At 40.0% G+C, this 23,473-nt stretch overlaps 1 protein-coding gene across 1 annotated transcript in view; it reads left to right on the forward strand.

Moving 5' to 3' along the window:
• Positions 1-835: 835 nt before the first annotated feature.
• Positions 836-23,473, forward strand: part of LOC128684765 (uncharacterized) — a 126,875-nt gene continuing 104,237 nt past the window's right edge. Inside the window, exons 1-2 of the mRNA XM_070101683.1 lie at positions 836-1,075; positions 16,442-16,581. Of these exons, the coding sequence (XP_069957784.1) occupies positions 885-1,075; positions 16,442-16,581 (331 nt within the window). The 5' untranslated portion in view covers positions 836-884. The remainder of the gene's footprint in view (positions 1,076-16,441; positions 16,582-23,473) is intronic.

The raw sequence follows: 23,473 nt of genomic DNA on the forward strand, positions 1-23,473 counted from the left end.
AGATCTTGGGGTGAGTATAACACCGAGCATGTCTCCGGAAGCACACATCAACCAGATAACTGCTGCAGCATATGGGCGCCTGGCAAACCTGAGAACAGCATTCCGATACCTTAGTAAGGAATCGTTCAAGACACTGTACACCGTGTATGTCAGGCCCATACTGGAGTATGCAGCACCTGTTTGGAACCCGCACTTGATAAAGCACGTCAAGAAACTAGAGAAAGTACAAAGGTTTGCGACAAGGTTAGTTCCAGAGCTAAGGGGAATGTCCTATGAAGAAAGATTAAGGGAAATCGGCCTGACGACACTGGAGGACAGGAGGGTCAGGGGAGACATGATAACGACATATAAAATACTGCGTGGAATAGACAAGGTGGACAAAGACAGGATGTTCCAGGGAGGGGACACAGAAACAAGAGGCCACAATTGGAAGTTGAAGACACAAATGAGTCAGAGAGATATTAGGAAGTATTTCTTCAGTCATTGAGTTGTAAGGCAGTGGAATAGCCTAGAAAATGACGTAGTGGAGGCAGGAACCATACACAGTTTTAAGACGAGGTTTGATAAAGCTCATGGAGCGGGGAGAGAGAGGGCCCAGTAGCAACCGGTGAAGAGGTGGGGCCAGGAGCTAAGACAAATAGGTGAGTACAAATAGGTGAGTACACACACACACACACACACGAGTATACATGCATACACGATCACAAGCACTCACACATATTTGAGTACGCTAGTATAGATCGCGGGTTCTATCCCCGACCGTGGTATGGTTTATAGAGCAACATAATTTCCCCGACTGAGGGAAAGTATGGTTCAATAAGGCGTGAGTTGTGATAACCCTTAACACCCATAACAACAATAACATCTAGAAGTTGCTGTTGAAAATGGAGGAATCTTCCAACCAACATATTTATAAGTACGTCAACAGACAGTGGAAGGTCCTGACAAACAAGGGCGATGATATATCAATCAAAGACCCAAAGTTGAAGCAAGGTTATATTGGAGACTTGAGTAAAGCAAGTGTACTCCAGCTAGAAGAAATATTATTAAGACAAGACCAAATTTTAAGAAATAAGTAAGTTTTTTCTCTATGGTGCTTCAGGACTATTGTTATTATTCTTACCAATTTATTATGGTGTTTCAGGACACTCTTATTATTATTATTGCCAGTATTATAGTATAATAGGACATTATTATTTTTGCCAATATTATGCAGAGATAAAAATCCACACGTACTTTATTTTTTTTTTAGGAGGGAGAGAATTTTGTGTGATTGTTGTAGGTTGTGTAAGACTGGGTAAGATTGTTGTAGGTTGTGCAAGACTGGGTAAGATTGTTGTAGGTTGTGTAAGACTGGGTAAGATTGTTGTAGGTTTTGTAAGACTGGGTAAGATTGTTGTAGGTTGTGCAAGACTGGGTAAGATTGTTGTAGGTTGTGTAAGACTGGGTAAGATTGTTGTAGGTTGTGCAAGACTGGGTAAGATTGTTGTAGGTTGTGTAAGACTGGGTAAGATTGTTGTAGGTTGTGTAAGACTGGGTAAGATTGTTGTAGGTTGTGTAAGACTGGGTAAGATTGTTGTAGGTTGTGCAAGACTGGGTAAGATTGTTGTAGGTTGTGTAAGACTGGGTAAGATTGTTGTAGGTTGTGCAAGACTGGGTAAGATTGTTGTAGGTTGTGTAAGACTGGGTAAGATTGTTGTAGGTTGTGTAAGACTGGGTAAGATTGTTGTAGGTTGTGTAAGACTGGGTAAGATTGTTGTAGGTTGTGCAAGACTGGGTAAGATTGTTGTAGGTTGTGCAAGACTGGGTAAGATTGTTGTAGGTTGTGTAAGACTGGGTAAGATTGTTGTAGGTTGTGTAAGACTGGGTAAGATTGTTGTAGGTTGTGCAAGACTGGGTAAGATTGTTGTAGGTTGTGTAAGACTGGCTAAGATTGTTGTAGGTTGTGTAAGACTGGGTAAGATTGTTGTAGGTTGTGTAAGACTGGGTAAGATTGTTGTAGGTTGTGTAAGGCTGGGTAAGATTGTTGTAGGTTGTGTAAGACTGGGTAAGATTGTTGTAGGTTGTGCAAGGCTGGGTAAGATTGTTGTAGGTTGTGTAAAACTGGGTAAGATTGTTGTAGGTTGTGTAAGGTTGGGTAAGATTGTTGTAGGTTGTGTATGGCTGGGAAAGATTGTTTGTAGGTTGTGCAAGACTGGGTTTACCTGGAGAGAGTTCCGGGGGTCAACGCCCCCACGGCCCGGTCTGAGACCAGGCCTCCTGGTGGATCAGAGCCTGATCAACCAGGCTGTTGCTGCTGGCTGCACGCAAACCAACATACGAGCCACAGCCCGGCTGATCCGGAACTGACTTTAGGTGCTTGTCCAGTGCCAGCTTGAAGACTGCCAGGGGTCTGTTGGTAATCCCCCTTATGTGTGCTGGGAGGCAGTTGAACAGTCTCGGGCCCCTGACACTTATTGTATGGTCTCTTAACGTGCTAGTGACACCCCTGCTTTTCATTGGGGGGATGGTGCATCGTCTGCCAAGTCTTTTGCTTTCGTAGTGAGTGATTTTCGTGTGCAAGTTCGGTACTAGTCCCTCTAGGATTTTCCAGGTGTATATAATCATGTATCTCTCCCTCCTGCGTTCCAGGGAATACAGGTTTAGGAACCTCAAGCGCTCCCAATAATTGAGGTGTTTTATCTTCGTTATGCGCGCCGTGAAAGTTCTCTGTACATTTTCTAGGTCGGCAATTTCACATGCCTTGAAAGGTGCTGTTAGTGTGCAGCAATATTCCAGCCTAGATAGAACAAGTGACCTGAAGAGTGTCATCATGGGCTTGGCCTCCCTAGTTTTGAAGGTTCTCATTATCCATCCTGTCATTTTTCTAGCAGATGCGATTGATACAATGTTATGGTCCTTGAAGGTGAGATCCTCCGACATGATCACTCCCAGGTCTTTGACGTTGGTGTTTCGCTCTATTTTGTGGCCAGAATTTGTTTTGTACTCTGATGAAGATTTAATTTCCTCATGTTTACCATATCTGAGTAATTGAAATTTCTCATCGTTTAACTTCACATTGTTTTCTGCAGCCCACTGAAAAATTTGGTTGATGTCTGCCTGGAGCTTTGCAGTGTCTGCAATGGAAGACACTGTCATGCAGATTCGGGTGTCATCTGCAAAGGAAGACACGGTGCTGTGGCTGACATCCTTGTCTATGTCGGATATAAGGATGAGGAACAAGATGGGAGCGAGTACTGTGCCTTGTGGAACAGAGCTTTTCACCGTAGCTGCCTCGGACTTTACTCTGTTGACGACTACTCTCTGTGTTCTGTTAGTGAGGAAATTATAGATCCATCGACCGACTTTTCCTGTTATTCCTTTAGCACGCATTTTGTGCGCTATTACGCCATGGTCACACTTGTCGAAGGCTTTTGCAAAGTCTGTATATATTACATCTGCATTCTTTTTGTCTTCTAGTGCATTTAGGACCTTGTCGTAGTGGTCCAATAGTTGAGACAGACAGGAGCGACCTGTTCTAAACCCATGTTGCCCTGGGTTGTGTAACTGATGGGTTTCTAGATGCGTGGTGATCTTGCTTCTTAGGACCCTTTCAAAGATTTTTATGATATGGGATGTTAGTGCTATTGGTCTGTAGTTCTTTGCTGTTGCTTTACTGCCCCCTTTGTGGAGTGGGGCTATGTCTGTTGTTTTTAGTAACTGAGGGACGACCCCCGTGTCCATGCTCCCTCTCCATAGGATGGAAAAGGCTCGTGATAGGTACTTCTTGCAGTTCTTGATGAACACAGAGTTCCATGAGTCTGGCCCTGGGGCAGAGTGCATGGGCATGTCATTTATCGCCTGTTCGAAGTCATTTGGCGTCAGGATAACATCGGATAGGCTTGTGTTAATCAAATTTTGTGGCTCTCTCATAAAAAATTCATTTTGATCTTCGACTCTCAGTCTGGTTAGCGGCTTGCTAAAAACTGAGTCATATTGGGACTTGAGTAGCTCACTCATTTCCTTGCTGTCATCTGTGTAGGACCCATCTTGTTTAAGTAGGGGCCCAATACTGAACGTTGTTCTCGATTTTGATTTGGCATAGGAGAAGAAATACTTTGGGTTTCTTTCGATTTCATTTATGGCTTTTAGTTCTTCCCGCGATTCCTGACTCCTAAAGGATTCTTTTAGCTTAAGTTCGATGCTTGCTATTTCTCTGACCAGTGTCTCCCTACGCATTTCAGATATATTGACCTCTTTTAGCCGCTCTGTTATTCTTTTCTGTCGCCTGTAAAGGGAGCGCCTGTCTCTTTCTGTTTTACATCTACTCCTCCTTTTTCTTAGAGGAATAAGCCTTGTGCATACATCGATAAGTAAGTAAGTAAGTAACTTTATTCAGGTATACACAAATACAGTTACATAGAATTATCATACATAGCAGCATATATGTAGAGAACCTAGGATAACCCAAAAAAGTCAGACAGAGTGACTTATTTCCATTGCAAACACTATGATGACCTCCTGGCACTCCTTGAGTCACTAAAGACACCCTTCTCCTGCATTATTCTTACTGAGACCTGGCTTAAGCAGGACACAATAGATATCTATCCACTACCAGGATACACAGCAATCCACAACTGCAGACCATACCAAGTTGGGGGTGGTACTGCAATCTATTACTCTAACCAACTATCTTGTATTAGCACTAATTGCTTTAGTGATGAATATGGGAATACATTTTTGCTAATTTTACTGTAAAAAACCTCAAGACGCCTATAACAATCGGTGCCATATACCAGATACCCCACACAAACATCCTAAACTTCAGTGAGAATCTAAAGTCACTAATAACAAACAGACAAATGAACAAGCACCACCTTCTCTTAGCTGGAGACTTCAATATCAACCTTGGCCTACCAGATGATCAGACTGTAACGGATTTCATCAACAATATGAACAACGCACTTCTCATACCAACAATAACTAAACCAACAAGGCTGACTGAGACAAGTGCAACCATAATAGACCACATATGGACCAATATACTAGCCCCCCTTAAATCAGGGATAATCACAGACAGCACTACTGGCCACTACCCAACCTTCCTTTTAACAAACATTAGTAAGCCACCACTCGAATACAACAGAGTTTCATTTAGACTCCATGACGAGGCCTCAATAAGGAATTTCACAACAGACCTAGAGACTGTTGACTGGCCTACAGAATTCTACAATGCCAATGGCATTGATGATTGGACAGACATTTTTCTTAACAAAATACTTAGGCTATACAACAAACATTGTCCTATAAAAACGAAACAGATCACGAATAAACGGCTTGGTTTCCCATGACTAACCAGCAGCATTCTGAAATCCATTGATAAGAAACACCAATATGAAAAGCAATATAGACAGGGCTTAATACACAAAGATATTCTTAAACAATATTCAACAGTTCTCACTAAATTAATAAAGAAAGCCAAACAACTGTACTACTCCAGCAGATTCACTGACACAAGAGGAGAATTAAAAAAGACCTGGAAAACACTTTCCCAGATTCTGGGGACCCATAAACAGAAAAAAACCAAGAATATTGTTCTAACTAAATCTCATGAAACACCACTGCATCCCACTGATACGGCTAACAAGATAAACGGCTTCTTCTCAAACATAGGATCTAATCTCGCCAGTAAAATCCCACGTACCAGTGCCCGTGCCTGGGACTACCTAGATGGGAATTTCCCAAATTCCTTCTATCTTGTACCAACTGAGCCCACGGAAGTCACTGCGATCATAAAGTCACTTAAAAATAACTCGGGGAATCTGTCTCACGTCCCACCATTATTGTACAAGCGAGTGGCCCATGTCCAAGTGGATATTTTGAGCAGCTCCTCATTAACAATGGTGTTGAGGGTGGCAAGATTAGGGTGGGAGATGACGTAAGTCGTGTTGCCAGCAAAGAGAATGGGTTTCAGGTATTGGGATATGTTTGGAAGATCATTGATGTAAATGAGGAAGAGCAGGGGTCCTGGGACACTTCCCTGTGGAACTCCAGTATCAAGTGGTCGTATTGATGAGGCTGTGTCTTTAATGGTGACATACTGATACCTATTAGAAAGGTAGGATGTAAAATATGCAAGTGCATGGCCTCTTATACCATAGTGGTCAAGTTTGTGGAGTAGGATGCCGTGGTCTACTGTGTCAAACGCTTTTCTTAGGTCAATAAAAATTCCTAGCAGATATTCCTTATTTTCCAATGCTGTGTAAAGCAGGTCCAGCATTTTTATAATTGCATCATTAGTGCTTTTATTTTTCCTGAATCCAAATTGGCAGGGGCTGAGTATGTTTTGTGACGTTATAAATGAATATAGTCTCCTGTGCACGAGTTTCTTGAAGATTTTGGATAGCAATGGTAAGTTTGATATTGGCCTATAGTTGTTTACATCTGTAGGGTCACCACCTTTATGTATTGGTGTAACCCTTGCTGTCTTGAGTAGTGTTGGGAAAGTGCTAGTTTCTAGTGACTTGTTAAAAAGTAATGTAATAGCATGCGAAAGGACATGGGCCGCTCGCTTGTACAATAATGGTGGGATGTGAGACAGATTCCCCGAGTTATTTTTAAGTGACTTTATGATCGCGGTGACTTCCGTGGGCTCAGTTGGTACAAGATAGAAGGAATTTGGGAAATTCCCATCTAGGTAGTCCCCGGCACGGGCATTGGTACGTGGGATTTTACTGGCGAGATTAGATCCTATGTTTGAGAAGAAGTCGTTTATCTTGTTAGCTGTATCAGTGGGATGCAGTGGTGTTTCATGAGGTTTAGTTAGAACAATATTCTTGGGTTTTTCAGTTTGTGGGTCCCCAGAATCTGGGAAAGTGCTTTCCAGGTCTTTTATATCTCCTCTTGTGTTAGTGAATCTGCTGGAGTAGTACAGTTGTTTGGCTTTCTTTATTAATTTGGTGAGAACTGTTGAATATTGTTTAAGAATATCTTTGTGTATTAAGCCCTGTCTATATTGCTTTTCATATTGGTGTTTCTTATCAATGGATTTCAGAATGCTGCTGGTTAGCCATGGGCAACCAAGCCGTTTATTCGTGATCTGTTTCGTTTTTATAGGACAATGTTGTATAGTCTTAAGTATTTTGTTAAGAAAAATGTCTGTCCAGTCGTCAATACCATTGGCATTGGAGAATTCTGTAGGCCAGTCAACAGTCTCTAGGTCTTCTGTAAAATTCCTTATTGAGGCCTCGTCATGGAGTCTAAATGAAACTTTGTTTATTCGAGTGGTGGCTTACTAATGTTTGTTAAGAGGAAGGTTGGGTAGTGGCCAGTAGTGCTGTCTGTGATTATCCCTCATTTAAGGGGGGCTAGTATATTGGTCCATATGTGGTCTATTATGGTTGCACTTGTCTCAGTCAGCCTGGTTGGTTTAGTTATTGTTGGTATGAGAAGTGCGTTGTTCATATTGTTGATGAAATCCGTTACGGTCTGATCATCTGGTAGGCCAAGGTTGACATTGAAGTCTCCAGCTAAGAGAAGGTGGTGCTTGTTCATTTGTCTGTTTGTTATTAGTGACTTTAGATTCTCACTGAAGTTTGGGATGTTTGTATGGGGTATCCGGTATATGGCACCGATTGTTATAGGCGTCTTGATGTTTTTTACAGTAAAATTAGCAAAAATGTATTCCCATATTCATCACTAAAGCAATTAGTGCTAATACAAGATAGTTGGTTAGAGTAATAGATTGCAGTACCACCCCCAACTTGGTATGGTCTGCAGTTGTGGATTGCTGTGTATCCTGGTAGTGGGTAGATATCAATTGTGTCCTGCTTAAGCCAGGTCTCAGTAAGAATAATGCAGGAGAAGGGTGTCTTTAGTGACTCAAGGAGTGCCAGGAGGTCATCATAGTGTTTGCTTAAGGACCTGATGTTGTAGTTAAGAACTGATAGACTTTGAGCAGTGTTCAGGATAATGCTGGCTTGTGATGCTGTGTAATAAAGGCAGTTACTTTCCAATAAGTTTTGATTGTGTGTTAGATTATGGAGGTTTAGATCAGGGTCAACGTGACCATTCATCTTTTAGGTTTAAATAGTGGTTGTTTGTATCCTGTATTATGTGGTGAGTTCTAATACTGATTTCTGTAGTGGTGGGAAGTTTGGATAAGTATACCGCTAAAGCACTTTGGTCATATTGAATATAGTCACTAATAAACATAATGAAATTGATATTGTCTATGTGTTGTGCTAGAATGAGCTAAAGTACAACTAGGTATAAACTAATACTATAAAAAAAACAAATTATAAGTGGCACCAGACTCACTCTTGTAATTGCACTAAGGTCTAATGTAATGAATTTATTGTTGTCTATGTATTGAGCTAAAATGAGCTAAAGTACAGCTAGGTATAGTTAGTTTAGGTCTCTCTATTCTGCTTGCCAGTGTCTACCATTTCATGTCGGTGAACTGATGTCAACAATGTGACATCACATTTGTCATGCCACCAAAATGCCATGATGTCGTTGGCAGCAAACACCTGAACATCACCTCTACGAGTGCCAGTGTCGAACCTAGGCATATGTTTTCGATTTCTATGCACTATGCCACACACATCTGTCATGTTCACTTGCAGGAAACCACTGTACCAGTTGTCAGTACATAAAATATGCCCCTTACCAAGATGTGGTTCCATCATTGTTCTAACCACATCACCAGAGATACCCAGTAACTTCCTTGTATTTTGAAATGTATTACTGCCAGTGTACAAAATTATATCCAAAACCAAACCACTTTTGCAGTCACATAGTACAAATAACTTTATACCAAAGCATTTCCTCTTGCTTGATATGTACTGCTTGAATGACAGTCTGCCTTTGAACAAAATCAAAGACTCATCAATAACAAGCTTCCTGAAGGAATAAAAATACACACATCACTTTTGTTTCAGGTACATTAACACATTCCTGATCTTATATAACCTGTCGCTTCTGTCAGGCCTTGTTTTGTCTGAGAAGTGTAACATACGTAATAGTAGCACAAATCTGTTCACTGGTATAACGTCACTGAAAGCTGGGTTGAAATCAGGCGGTCTGTCGACCAGTACAGGTCTCCCTCAACATTCGTGAGGGTTCGGGGATCAAGAGCCTCGCGAATGTTGAAAAATCACGAATGTTTGATGCTCCAATATATTGTAGGGAAATATAATACAATACTGCTTCCTTAACTTGTTGAACCATGAACAATCATAAAACTCATGAAAATGTCGTAAAATATTGTACTAAATACATACATGTTATGGTTTAATAACAAGTATGTTATTAAATACCACTGCCTCCACCAGTGCCTCAACCACTGCGGCACACTGCTTGTATTTTGGTACAATTTCTTTCTTCAATTCTATCGTGTTTCTCAATTTCTGTACCAAAGGGCTAGCACTAGCAAGTTTCTTTGGGCCCATGGTTAATTATGTGGCAGTCACACTCAATCTACAAGCACCAAACACAATGAATTATTGTGAAATGTTTGGAAGAGCATGGAGACTAATGCTCACTCCAGCATAAACAAAGCCACACTGACTGACGATGCCTCAACCCCTTCCTCCACCACTTCTTCAACCCTCGTATTTTTGTACAATTTCCTTCTTCAATTCTATCATATTATTATTATTATTATTAATACGATAGAATTGAAGAAGGAAATAGTACAAAAATGCTAGGGTTGAAGCAATGGTGGAAGAAGTGGTTTAGGCATCGTCAGTCAGTGTGGCTTTGTTTATGCTGGAGTGAGCATTAGTCTCCACACTTTTCCAAACATTTTACAATAATTCATTGGGTTTGGTGCTTGTAGATTGAGTGCGACTGGAGTAGTAGAGGCATTGGTAGAGGCAATGGTAGAGGTAGTGGTTGAGGCAGCAGTTGAGGCAGTGGTTTTTAATAACATGTTATTAATAATAATAATAATAATAATAATAATAATAATAATAATAATAATATGTATTATTATTATTAATAACATATATCTTATTAAATACCACTGCCTCAGCTGCTGCCTCAACCACTGCCTCAACCGCTGCCTCAACCGCTGCCTCAACCACTGTCTCAACCGCTGCTTCTACCACTCCAGTCGCACTCAGTCTACAAGCACCAAACACAATGAATTATTGTGAAATGTTTGGAAGACTAATGCTCACTCCAGCTTAAACAAAGCCACACTGACTGACGATGCATCAACTACTACTTCCACCACTGCTTCAACCCTCGTATTTTTGTACAATTTCCTTCAGTTATATTGTATTATTATTATTATTATTATTATTATATTATTATTATTATTAGCAGTAGCAGAAATGTTTGATTCTTTGCTGTGTTCAAGAGTAAACATATGATGTCGCCGTCCAATACCTGTCCGAATAGCCATTCCAGTAGTATTCAGTCATGAATGGGTTGACATTATTTATACTGTAGTTTAATAGCAAATAATGAACAAACAAAACACTCGCCACACTGAGTGGTGGGAGGGCTGGCTGCCAGTTGTGGGGGTCAGAGGGAGGGTAGTAGGGACTTGCGGGTGGCGGGAAACTTAAATATGATTTGGCAGCTGGGAATTTGGCGGTTGGAAATTCGCAAATGTGTGAAGCCCGCGAAAGTTGAAAATGCGAATGTTGAGGGAGACCTGTATGTGTTGACACTGCGCTTATACACATGTGGCATAAGCATTATTGTGGCAAAGAACAGATACATGTACATCTCTGCCACAGTTATGTCCTTCCACTGGTGTAGGCGTGATCTTGGTGAAAGAATTGTGTTTGCCATGGTGTACTCAAAGTATGTATTGCTTTCCCTGACAATAATGTCCATCAGGGGTTCATCGAAGAATAACTGAAAGCATTCCAGTTCAGTAGCATTGTTCCCAAGTGTACATGATGGTCATATTCCACTTTTTATTTCATCAAAGTGATGGGGATTGGGAACAAAATTGTCACCTTGCTGCCAATCTCAGATGCGGTCTGCTGGTTGGCACTGGATATTTGCAGGTTGTGGTTGTGGATGTTGTGGGAGTGTGGGGTTGGTTGAGGCTGGTTGTAGCTCTGCTGAGTTAGCAGTGTGGGTAGTAGCGTGGCCCGCTGCTGGTGCCACATGACTCGTGCCACCACCACTATCACCACCACCACCACCTGCTGCCTCACTCACATCATTCATCCCTATTGTAACAATATCGTCATCTTCACTATCAGTTCATGGTGTAGGACCACGGGATGTACTCCAAGATTTACTCCTTCCCTTTTGAACAACGTATGACACATTACCAGAACGAGTGCTACATCGTATATACTGCCGCTTCACTGGAGAATATTCACCCTCATTGTTGCAACTAGAACTGCTTTCAGTAGCTTGGAAATCACTATCACTATCACTGCTCACATTTGAGTCTTGTACACTGGCAAATAGTTTCCTCTTTCATCCTGATACAGGTGAACATGAATGAGACAGCCCAACACCACAGGTGGAAGGTTGTGGATTATCTTGATTTTCATCACTAATTACGTTATCCTCTGCACTGCTTTTGGTCACATCCACTCCAAAACCATGAAATTCACTTTCACTGGCACTTTCATCACTGTTAGAGCTATCACTTGGGAACAAAAGACCTCCAATCCGCCGAGGAGTGAGGTACTTCTTACCGCGTGGCATGGTGAAAATGGACTACCAAGATGGCGTTCCCACAATGCACCTCCGAGTCCCCGTTTTTTTTCACAGGGTGCACACCCACCACTCAGACCCATTCTCTCTCATGTAGGCCTACCAGCTTTCTCCCGCCTGATTTAAAGCCGCTAGAATTTATGCGTATAAATATGTCAAACACGGTGGCTCGTAAGACGTATATATACACGTACGATTGAAACAATCAAAGGGCTAATATATAGAATGTGCAATCATATACAGTATTGTATATTAAGCAACACCCCTATGAAGGAAGGGTGTTAATGTTGCAGATTTATAACTGTAGTGTAAGCACGCCTCTGGCAAGACAGTGATGGAGTGAATGATGATGAAAGTTTTTCTTTTTTAGGCCTCCCTGCCTTGGTGGGAAACAGCTGATAAAAAAAAAATAATGCATTCATATTACTGTGCCTATTATATATATGGAACATTAAGCACCAAGATAAACTCTCCATTCAAACTTCTCCTTGATAGCTACAACAGAACACACAGGCACAATGCAAAACACAAAACACTTTGACATTCTCTGTGACTGCCTTACCTCATGCAAAAATGCAATGCACATAAAAAGCACTAGAATCTGGAATTAATTCTGAGCCACTGGAAGGTCCTATGTCTACCAGTCAGTTTAGAGCTATTATTATTAAAAAAAAAATCTATTATAACTAAACCAACACTATGCTATATAATAATAATAATAATAATAATAATAATAATAATAATAATAATAATAATAATAATAATCATAATAATAATAATAATAATAATAATAATAATGATATCTTTATTTACTACAAGTACATGTACATGGTATACAGGCCTAGCTGACATCAGTGACACTACTATATAGAGAGTTCCTTGTTATGCTGAACATTTCAGGCAAATTAGGTCAGTGTCCCAGGATGTGACCCACACCAGTCGACCAGCACCCAGGTACCCATTTTACTGATGGGGAACATAGACAACAGGCGGAAAGAAACATGCCCAATGCTTCTACTCTGGCTGGGAATCGAACCCAGGCCCTCACCATGTGAAGCGAGAGCTTTAACCATCCCCCTTAGAAAATTAATTGCTCATCTTGTTCCATAATATTTCTATGGGACCATAATAAAATTTCCATTTGAAACAATAAACTTCTCCTTTCTTCCATCTATTATAATCATTCCGTAGACTGAAGACATAGTTTGAAACTGCTTAAAAAATCCCAATTAACTTAAGATCACTGAATCAGTTTCAAGTATTAATGCTTACTTGAAATTGTACTGTTGTTTACTTAGCTACCTCTTTTTTTTATATTAATGCATTCTTAAAATTGTTCTATTGTTCACTTAGCTACCTCACTTTTGTACATTTAAAAAAGAAAAAACTCCTACTCAGTAACCTATGTCTAGTTCTTAATTAGTCTATAAGCATTAGGATTAGTCTGCCTGAAATGCACTGCATTCTAGTGCGTAATAATATTTTATTACACATAAACTACGTTTTCGTATACTGCAGAAATAAATAGTTTCTTTGATGTCAGCCAGTTTCAAAAGTTGGACAAGTTCCCCTTAACTCCTATTTATTCTTCTATGTAATTTAAACAAAATTTAGATTTTTTTTTAACATTTAGTATCTAATTCTATTGTTCTTTCTTAGTTTACATTTATGACCTCCTGTTATCTTTTCTTTAATATCATTTTATAATCTTAAATATATAGTTATCATTTTCATTTCTCCTCGTATCTGCCACTGAAATTTTATCTCATGCTTGCAAGCTTTTTAAGTAACATAATTTTATAACCCTAAAGTGGTACAATAATTGCTAGCCTTCTCTGCATGAAGAACTCTATGTCCTATGGGAGGAGGTTGTTAGGGCCACAGGGCATGATAATGTAGTAGTTCTAGGAGACTTTGACTTTAGTCATATTGGTTGGAATTTCTTGACTGGGAATTTGAATCATGCGACTTCTTAGAAGTAGTTCAGGATTGTTTTTTGAAGCAGTTTGTAACAGAACCTACAACGGGTAATAACCTGCTTGACTTAGTTCTGGCAAACAATGAATCCCTTGTTAATAATTTAGAAATATCAGAGGAACTCGGTGCTAGCGACCACAAATCAATTACATTTAGCATTGAATGGAAGTACGATAGTAGGGATAACTCAGTAACAGTCCCAGATTTTCGCTTAGCAGATTACGATAGGCTTAGAGAACACTTATCATCTGTTGACTGGGGTAATGAAGAGAGCTATCAATATGACAGTTTTCTGAACACTATACATGCTGCTCAAAGAACGTTTATCCCGTGTAAAGAAATTAGATCAAATAGAAATGACCCAAAATGGATGAATAATAGGCTGAAATATCTACTAGGGCATAAGAAAGGAATTTATAGGCGTATCAAAAGAGGTGAGGGTCATCTTATGAATCAGTATATTGACATTAAGAGGGACATTAAAAAGGGGATAAGAAAAGCTAAAAGGAACTATGAAATTAAAGTTGCTAGGGATTCTAAAACACCCAAAAAGTCTTTTCCAGATCTATAAAACAAAAGTTAGAGATAAAATATGTCCCCTTAAAAATAACTATGGGCATCTTACTGACAGAGAATGAAATGTGCTCGTTTTTAAATACACCTACCATCCGACTTACGACCTGCTCGACTTACGACCACTTGACTTACGACCGTGTTTTTTATGCCAAATTTCTGGGAAATAAACAACTATTTGTGTTGTACACAGTGTTTATCCTAAACCTTACAGTATAAAATACAGTACTAACAGCATAAAAAGTAAAGTAAAACATGAAATACGAAAATAAAACAATAAAATAAAGTCATTACAAAAATGTGATGTTGATATTCAGTAGTAAAGTTCGACTTACGACCATTTCGACTTACGACCGGTTTCTCGGAACCGAACTCAGTCGTAAGTCGGATGGTAGGTGTAATTATTTTCTCTCGGTTTTTACACAGGAAGACACTAACAATATTCCAGTAATTAATTTTTATAGTGGGCCAGAAGAAGATATATTATGTAACATCACAGTCACTATTGAAATGGTTGTGAAGCAGATAGACCGACTGAAGCAAAATAAGTCGCCGGGTCCTGATGAGGTTTTTTCAAGGGTTCTTAAGGAATGCAAAATGGAACTCTGTGAACCATTAACTAATATTTTTAATTTATCTCTTCAAACAGGTGTAGTGTCTGATATGTGGAAGATGGCTAATGTAATTCCTAATTTTAAAACAGGGGACAAGTCGTTACCGTCAAATTACCGCCCAATAAGCCTGACCTCAATTGAAGGCAAATTGCTAGAGTCAATTATAGCCGAGATTATAAGAAGCCATCTCGATAAGCATAGCTTGATTAATGATACTCAGCATGGATTCACAAGAGGTCGGTCTTGTCTAACTAATTTATTAACTTTCTTCAGTAAAGCTTTTGAGGCTGTTGACCACGATAAAGAATTTGATATTATTTACTTAGATTTTAGTAAGGCTTTTGATAGAGTTCCGCACCAAAGACTGTTAAAGAAAGTGGCAGCTCATGGCATTGGGGGGAAAGTGCTCTCGTGGATCGAGTCATGGCTCACAGACAGGAAGCAGAGAGTGTCCATAAATGGGGTTAAATCCGAGTGGGGATCTGTAACAAGTGGCGTTCCACAGGGATCAGTCTTGGGCCCATTGTTGTTTATAATATATATCAATGATCTTGATGAGGGAATTACTAGTGATATGAGCAAATTCGCCGATGACACAAAGATAGGTAGGATAATTTATTCAAACGTAGATGTTAGGGAACTTCAGGAGGATTTAAACAAACTCTATTCTTTGTCAGAAAAGTGGCAGATGCAGTTCAATGTAGATAAATGCAAGGTTCTGAAGCTCGGGAGTGTCCATAACCCTAGCACTTATAAGTTAAATGATGTAGAACTTAGCCATACAGATTGCGAAAAGGACTTGGGGGTTATGGTGAGCAGCAACCTTAAACCAAGACAGCAATGCCTAAGCATACGTAATAAGGCAAATAGATTACTGGGATTTATATCAAGAAGTGTAAGCAACAGAAGTCCAGAGGTCATACTGCAGCTTCATACATCATTAGTAAGGCCTCACCTAGATTATGCAGCTCAGTTCTGGTCTCCATATTACAGAATGGACATAAATTCGTTAGAAAACATTCAGCGTAGAATGACTAAATTAATACATAGCATTAGAAATCTTCCTTATGAAGAAAGATTGAAGACTCTTAAATTACATTCACTTGTTAGACGAAGAATGAGGGGAGACATGATCGAAGTGTATAAGTGGAAGATGGGTATTAATAAAGGGGATATTAATAAGGTCTTGAGGATGTCTCTCCAAGAGAGAACCCGCAGTAATGGATTTAAATTAGACAAGTTTAGATTTAGAAAGGACGTAGGAAAGTATTGGTTTGGAAATAGTGTAGTTGATGAGTGGAACAGTCTACCTAGTTGGGTTATTGATGCTAGGACTTTGGGTAGTTTCAAATTTAGGTTGGATAAATACATGAGTGATAGGGGTTGGATTTGAGTGGGACTTGCACATCAGAGCTTATTTCTTGGGTAGCATTAAAAATTGGGTTGGGCAAATGTTTTGTTAGTGGGATGAATTGTAAAGGACCTGCCTAGTATGGGCCAACAGGCCTGCTGCAGTGTTCCTTCTTTCTTATGTTCTTATGTTCTATTGTGAAAATACAAACCACTTAATGTAAATAATTCATTTTTTTTTTTTACTTCTTCAGAATTCTCATATCCAGACTTAATGATGAAGGACTCAGTCTCAAGAAACGCCGTGAAGAAATTGCAGAAGCTCTGGAAGCTGCACGGGCAAGAGAGAAGGACTTGGGAGAGTCGGAGGCACTACCGGACATACATTCACTAGGTAGCTTGTGAGAGTGATTGTAGTAAACTATAATATATACTAAGAAAAGTGTTTATGTAAGCATGAGCCCCATACCACCAGTACTGTCAATGGCAGATTAATGGTGAATCAAAGACATATTGACTGATAAGTCTTGTTTAACCACATTAAGTAATAATAATAATAATAATAATAATAATAATAATTATTATTAATAATAATAAGTTCGGGCGAGATATAAGCGACTATTGGCAGAAAGGTGGGCTAGTGCAAAGATGAGTAGTGGGGGGGTTGAAGAGGGTTGGAATAGTTTTAAAAATGCAGTATTAGAATGTGGGGCAGAAGTTTGTGGTTATAGGAGGGTGGGGGCAGGAGGAAAGAGGAGTGATTGGTGGAATGATGAAGTAAAGGGTGTGATAAAAGAGAAAAAGGTAGCTTACGAGAGGTTTTTACAAAGCAGAAGTGTTATAAGAAGAGCAGAGTATATGGAGAGTAAAAGAAAGGTGAAGAGAGTGGTGAGAGAGTGCAAAAGGAGAGAAGATGAAAGAGTGGGAGAGGCACTGTCAAGAAATTTTAATGAAAATAAGAAAAAATTTTGGAGTGAGTTAAACAAGTTAAGAAAGCCTAGGGAAAGTATGGATTTGTCAGTTAAAAACAGAGTAGGGGAGTTAGTAGATGGGGAGAGGGAGGTATTAGGTAGATGGCGAGAATATTTTGAGGAACTTTTAAATGTTAAGGAAGAAAGGGAGGCGGTAATTTCATGCACTGGCCAGGGAGGTATACCATCTTTTAGGAGTGAAGAAGAGCAGAATGTAAGTGTGGTGGAGGTACGTGAGGCATTACGTAGAATGAAAGGGGGTAAAGCAGCTGGAACTGATGGGATCATGACAGAAATGTTAAAAGCAGGGGGGGATATAGTGTTGGAGTGGTTGGTACTTTTGTTTAATAAATGTATGAAAGAGGGGAAGGTACCTAGGGATTGGCGGAGAGCATGTATAGTCCCTTTATATAAAGGGAAAGGGGACAAAAGAGATTGTAAAAATTATAGAGGAATAAGTTTACTGAGTATACCAGGAAAAGTATACGGTTGGGTTATAATTGAAAGAATTAGAGGTAAGACAGAATGTAGAATTGCGGACGAGCAAGGAGGCTTCAGAGTGGGTAGGGGATGTGTAGATCAAGTGTTTACATTGAAGCATATATGTGAACAGTATTTAGATAAAGGTAGGGAAGTTTTTATTGCATTTATGGATTTAGAAAAGGCATATGATAGAGTGGATAGAGGAGCAATGTGGCAGATGTTGCAAGTATATGGAATAGGTGGTAAGTTACTAAATGCTGTAAAGAGCTTTTATGAGGATAGTGAGGCTCAGGTTAGGGTGTGTAGAAGAGAGGGAGAATACTTCCCGGTAAAAGTAGGTCTTAGACAGGGATGTGTAATGTCACCATGGTTGTTTAATATATTTATAGATGGGGTTGTAAAAGAAGTAAATGCTAGGGTGTTCGGGAGAGGGGTGGGATTAAATTATGGGAAATCAAATTCAAAATGGGAATTGACACAGTTACTTTTTGCTGATGATACTGTGCTTATGGGAGATTCTAAAGAAAAATTGCAAAGGTTAGTGGATGAGTTTGAGAATGTGTGTAAAGGTAGAAAGTTGAAAGTGAACATAGAAAAGAGTAAGGTGATGAGGGTATCAAGTGATTTAGATAAAGAAAAATTGGATATCAAATTGGGGAGGAGGAGTATGGAAGAAGTGAATGTTTTCAGATACTTGGGAGTTGACGTGTCGGCGGATGGATTTATGAAGGATGAGGTTAATCATAGAATTGATGAGGGAAAAAAGGTGAGTGGTGCGTTGAGGTATATGTGGAGTCAAAAAACGTTATCTATGGAGACAAAGAAGGGAATGTATGAAAGTATAGTAGTACCAACACTTATATGGATGTGAAGCTTGGGTTGTAAATGCAGCAGCGAGGAGACGGTTGGAGGCAGTGGAGATGTCCTGTCTAAGGGCAATGTGTGGTGTAAATATTATGCAGAAAATTATGAGTGTGGAAATTAGGAGAAGGTGTGGAGTTAATAAAAGCATTAGTCAGAGGACAGAAGAGGGGTTGTTGAGGTGGTTTGGTCATTTAGAGAGAATGGATCAAAGTAGAATGACATGGAAAGCATATAAATCTATAGGGGAAGGAAAGAGGGGTAGGGGTCGTCCTCGAAAGGGTTGGAAAGAGGGGGTAAAGGAGGTTTTGTGGGGCTTGGACTTCCAGCAAGCGTGCATGAGCGTGTTAGATAGGAGTGAATGGAGACAAATGATACTTGGGACCTGATGATCTGTTGGAGTGTGAGCAGGGTAATGTTTAGTGAAGGGATTCAGGGAAACCGGTTATTTTCATATAGTCGGACTTGAGTCCTGGAAATGGGAAGTACAATGCCTGCACTTTAAAGGAGGGGTTTGGGATATTGGCAGTTTGGAGGGATATGTTGTGTATCTTTATACGTATATGCTTCTAAACTGTTGTATTCTGAGCACCTCTGCAAAAGCAGTGATAATGTGTGAGTGTGGTGAAAGTGTTGAATGATGGTGAAAGTATTTTCTTTTTGGGGATTTTCTTTCTTTTTTGGGTCACCCTGCCTCGGTGGGAGACGACCGACTTGTTGAAAAAAAAAAAAAAAAAAAAATAATAATAATAATAATAATAATAATAACAATAATAACAAGTTTCTAGGTAGTAGGTTGGTAGACAGCAACCACCCAGGGAAGTACTACCGTCCTGCCAGATGACTGTGAAACAAAAACCTGTAACTGTTTTGCATGATGGTAGGATTGCTGGTTTCTTTTTCTGTCTCATAAACACGCTAGATAACAGGGATATCTTGCTACTCCTACTTACACTTTGGTCACACTTCACAGACACGCACATGCATATATATATATACATACATCTAGGTTTTTCTCCTTTTTCTAAATAGCTCTTGTTCTTTTTTATTTCTTCTATTGTCCATGGGGAAGTGGAAAAGAATCTTTCCTCCGTAAGCCATGCGTGTCGTATGAGGCGACTAAAATGCCGGGAGCAATGGGCTAGTAACCCCTTCTCCTGTATACATTTACTAAAAAAGAGAAGAAGAAAAACTTTATAAAATTGGGATGCTTAAATGTGCGTGGATGTAGTGCGGATGACAAGAAACAGATGATTGCTGATGTTATGAATGAAAAGAAGTTGGATGTCCTGGCTCTAAGCGAAACAAAGCTGAAGGGGGTAGGAGAATTTCTGTGGGGGGAAATAAATGGGATTAAATCTGGAGTATCTGAGAGAGTTAGAGCAAAGGAAGGGGTAGCAGTAATGTTAAATGATCAGTTATGGAAGGAGAAAAGAGAATATGAATGTGTAAATTCAAGAATTATGTGGATTAAAGTAAAGGTTGGATGCGAGAAGTGGGTCATAATAAGCGTGTATGCACCTGGAGAAGAGAGGAATGCAGAGGAGAGAGAGAGATTTTGGGAGATGTTAAGTGAATGTATAGGAGCCTTTGAACCAAGTGAGAGAGTAATTGTGGTAAGGGACCTGAATGCTAAAGTAGGAGAAACTTTTAGAGAGGGTGTGGTAGGTAAGTTTGGGGTGCCAGGTGTAAATGATAATGGGAGCCCTTTGATTGAACTTTGTATAGAAAGGGGTTTAGTTATAGGTAATACATATTTTAAGAAAAAGAGGATAAATAAGTATACACGATATGATGTAGGGCGAAATGACAGTAGTTTGTTGGATTATGTATTGGTAGATAAAAGACTGTTGAGTAGACTTCAGGATGTACATGTTTATAGAGGGGCCACAGATATATCAGATCACTTTCTAGTTGTAGCTACACTGAGAGTAAAAGGTAGATGGGATACAAGGAGAATAGAAGCATCAGGGAAGAGAGAGGTGAAGGTTTATAAACTAAAAGAGGAGGCAGTTAGGGTAAGATATAAACAGCTATTGGAGGATAGATGGGCTAATGAGAGCATAGGCAATGGGGTCGAAGAGGTATGGGGTAGGTTTAAAAATGTAGTGTTAGAGTGTTCAGCAGAAGTTTGTGGTTACAGGAAAGTGGGTGCAGGAGGGAAGAGGAGTGATTGGTGGAATGATGATGTAAAGAGAGTAGTAAGGGAGAAAAAGTTAGCATATGAGAAGTTTTTACAAAGTAGAAGTGATGCAAGGAGGGAAGAGTATATGGAGAAAAAGAGAGAGGTTAAGAGAGTGGTGAAGCAATGTAAAAAGAGAGCAAATGAGAGAGTGGGTGAGATGTTATCAACAAATTTTGTTGAAAATAAGAAAAAGTTTTGGAGTGAGATTAACAAGTTAAGAAAGCCTACAGAACAAATGGATTTGTCAGTTAAAAATAGGAGAGGAGAGTTATTAAATGGAGAGTTAGAGGTATTGGGAAGATGGAGGGAATATTTTGAGGAATTGTTAAATGTTGATGAAGATAGGGAAGCTGTGATTTCGTGTATAGGGCAAGGAGGAATAACATCTTGTAGGAGTGAGGAAGAGCCAGTTGTGAGTGTGGGGGAAGTTCGTGAGGCAGTAGGTAAAATGAAAGGGGGTAAGGCAGCCGGGATTGATGGGATAAAGATAGAAATGTTAAAAGCAGGTGGGGATATAGTTTTGGAGTGGTTGGTGCAATTATTTAATAAATGTATGGAAGAGGGTAAGGTACCTAGGGATTGGCAGAGAGCATGCATAGTTCCTTTGTATAAAGGCAAAGGGGATAAAAGAGAGTGCAAAAATTATAGGGGGATAAGTCTGTTGAGTGTACCTGGTAAAGTGTATGGTAGAGTTATAATTGAAAGAATTAAGAGTAAGACGGAGAATAGGATAGCAGATGAACAAGGAGGCTTTAGGAAAGGTAGGGGGTGTGTGGACCAGGTGTTTACAGTGAAACATATAAGTGAACAGTATTTAGATAAGGCTAAAGAGGTCTTTGTGGCATTTATGGATTTGGAAAAGGCATATGACAGGGTGGATAGGGGGGCAATGTGGCAGATGTTGCAAGTGTATGGTGTAGGAGGTAGGTTACTGAAAGCAGTGAAGAGTTTTTACGAGGATAGTGAGGCTCAAGTTAGAGTATGTAGGAAAGAGGGAAATTTTTTCCCAGTAAAAGTAGGCCTTAGACAAGGATGTGTGATGTCACCGTGGTTGTTTAATATATTTATAGATGGGGTTGTAAGAGAAGTAAATGCGAGGGTCTTGGCAAGAGGCGTGGAGTTAAAAGATAAAGAATCACACACAAAGTGGGAGTTGTCACAGCTGCTCTTTGCTGATGACACTGTGCTCTTGGGAGATTCTGAAGAGAAGCTGCAGAGATTGGTGGATGAATTTGGTAGGGTGTGCAAAAGAAGAAAATTAAAGGTGAATACAGGAAAGAGTAAGGCTATGAGGATAACAAAAAGATTAGGTGATGAAAGATTGAATATCAGATTGGAGGGAGAGAGTATGGAGGAGGTGAACGTATTCAGATATTTGGGAGTGGACGTGTCAGCGGATGGGTCTATGAAAGATGAGGTGAATCATAGAATTGATGAGGGAAAAAGAGTGAGTGGTGCACTTAGGAGTCTGTGGAGACAAAGAACTTTGTCCTTGGAGGCAATGAGGGGAATGTATGAGAGTATAGTTTTACCAACGCTCTTATATGGGTGTGAAGCGTGGGTGATGAATGTTGCAGCGAGGAGAAGGCTGGAGGCAGTGGAGATGTCATGTCTGAGGGCAATGTGTGGTGTGAATATAATGCAGAGAATTCGTAGTTTGGAAGTTAGGAGGAGGTGCGGGATTACCAAAACTGTTGTCCAGAGGGCTGAGGAAGGGTTGTTGAGGTGGTTCGGACATGTAGAGAGAATGGAGCGAAACAGAATGACTTCAAGAGTGTATCAGTCTGTAGTGGAAGGAAGGCGGGGTAGGGGTCGGCCTAGGAAGGGTTGGAGGGAGGGGGTAAAGGAGGTTTTGTGTGCGAGGGGCTTGGACTTCCAGCAGGCATGCGTGAGCGTGTTTGATAGGAGTGAATGGAGACAAATGGTTTTTAATACTTGACGTGCTGTTGGAGTGTGAGCAAAGTAACATTTATGAAGGGATTCAGGGAAACCGGCAGGCCGGACTTGAGTCCTGGAGATGGGAAGTACAGTGCCTGCACTCTGAAGGAGGGGTGTTAATGTTGCAGTTTAAAAACTGTAGTGTAAAGCACCCTTCTGGCAAGACAGTGATGGAGTGAATGATTGTGAAAGTTTTTCTTTTTCGGGCCACCCTGCCTTGGTGGGAATCGGCCAGTATGATAATAAAAAAAAAAATAAATAATAATAACAAGTTAAGAAAGCCTAGAGAACAAATGGATTTGTCAGTTAAAAACAGAGTAGGGGAGTTAGTAGATGGGGAGATGGAGGTTTTGGGTAGATGGCGAGAATATTTTGAGGAACTTTTAAATGTCGACGAAGAAAGGGAAGCGGTAATTTCATGCACTGGCCAGGGAGGTATATCATCTTTTAGGGGTGAGAAGAACAGGATGTGAGTGTGGGGTAGGTGCGTGAAGCATTACGTAGAATGAAAGGGGGTAAAGCAGCTGGAACTGACGGGATCATGACAGAAATGTTAAAAGCAGGGGGGATATAGTGTTGGAGTGGTTGGTATTTTTGTTTAATAAATGTTTGAAAGAGGGGAAGGTACCAAGGGATTAGCAGAGAGCATGTATTGTCCCTTTATATAAAGGGAAGGGGGACAAAAGAGATTGTAAAAATTATAGAGGAATAAGTTTACTGAGTATACCATGTAAAAATTATAGAGGAATAAGTTTACTGAGTATACCATGTAAAAATTATAGAGGAATAAGTTTACTGAGTATACCAGGAAAAGTGTACGGTAGGGTTATAATTGAAAGAATTAGAAG

The sequence above is a fragment of the Cherax quadricarinatus genome, chromosome 5 (genome assembly GCF_038502225.1).
Source record: "Cherax quadricarinatus isolate ZL_2023a chromosome 5, ASM3850222v1, whole genome shotgun sequence".
Classification (NCBI taxonomy): domain Eukaryota; kingdom Metazoa; phylum Arthropoda; class Malacostraca; order Decapoda; family Parastacidae; genus Cherax; species Cherax quadricarinatus.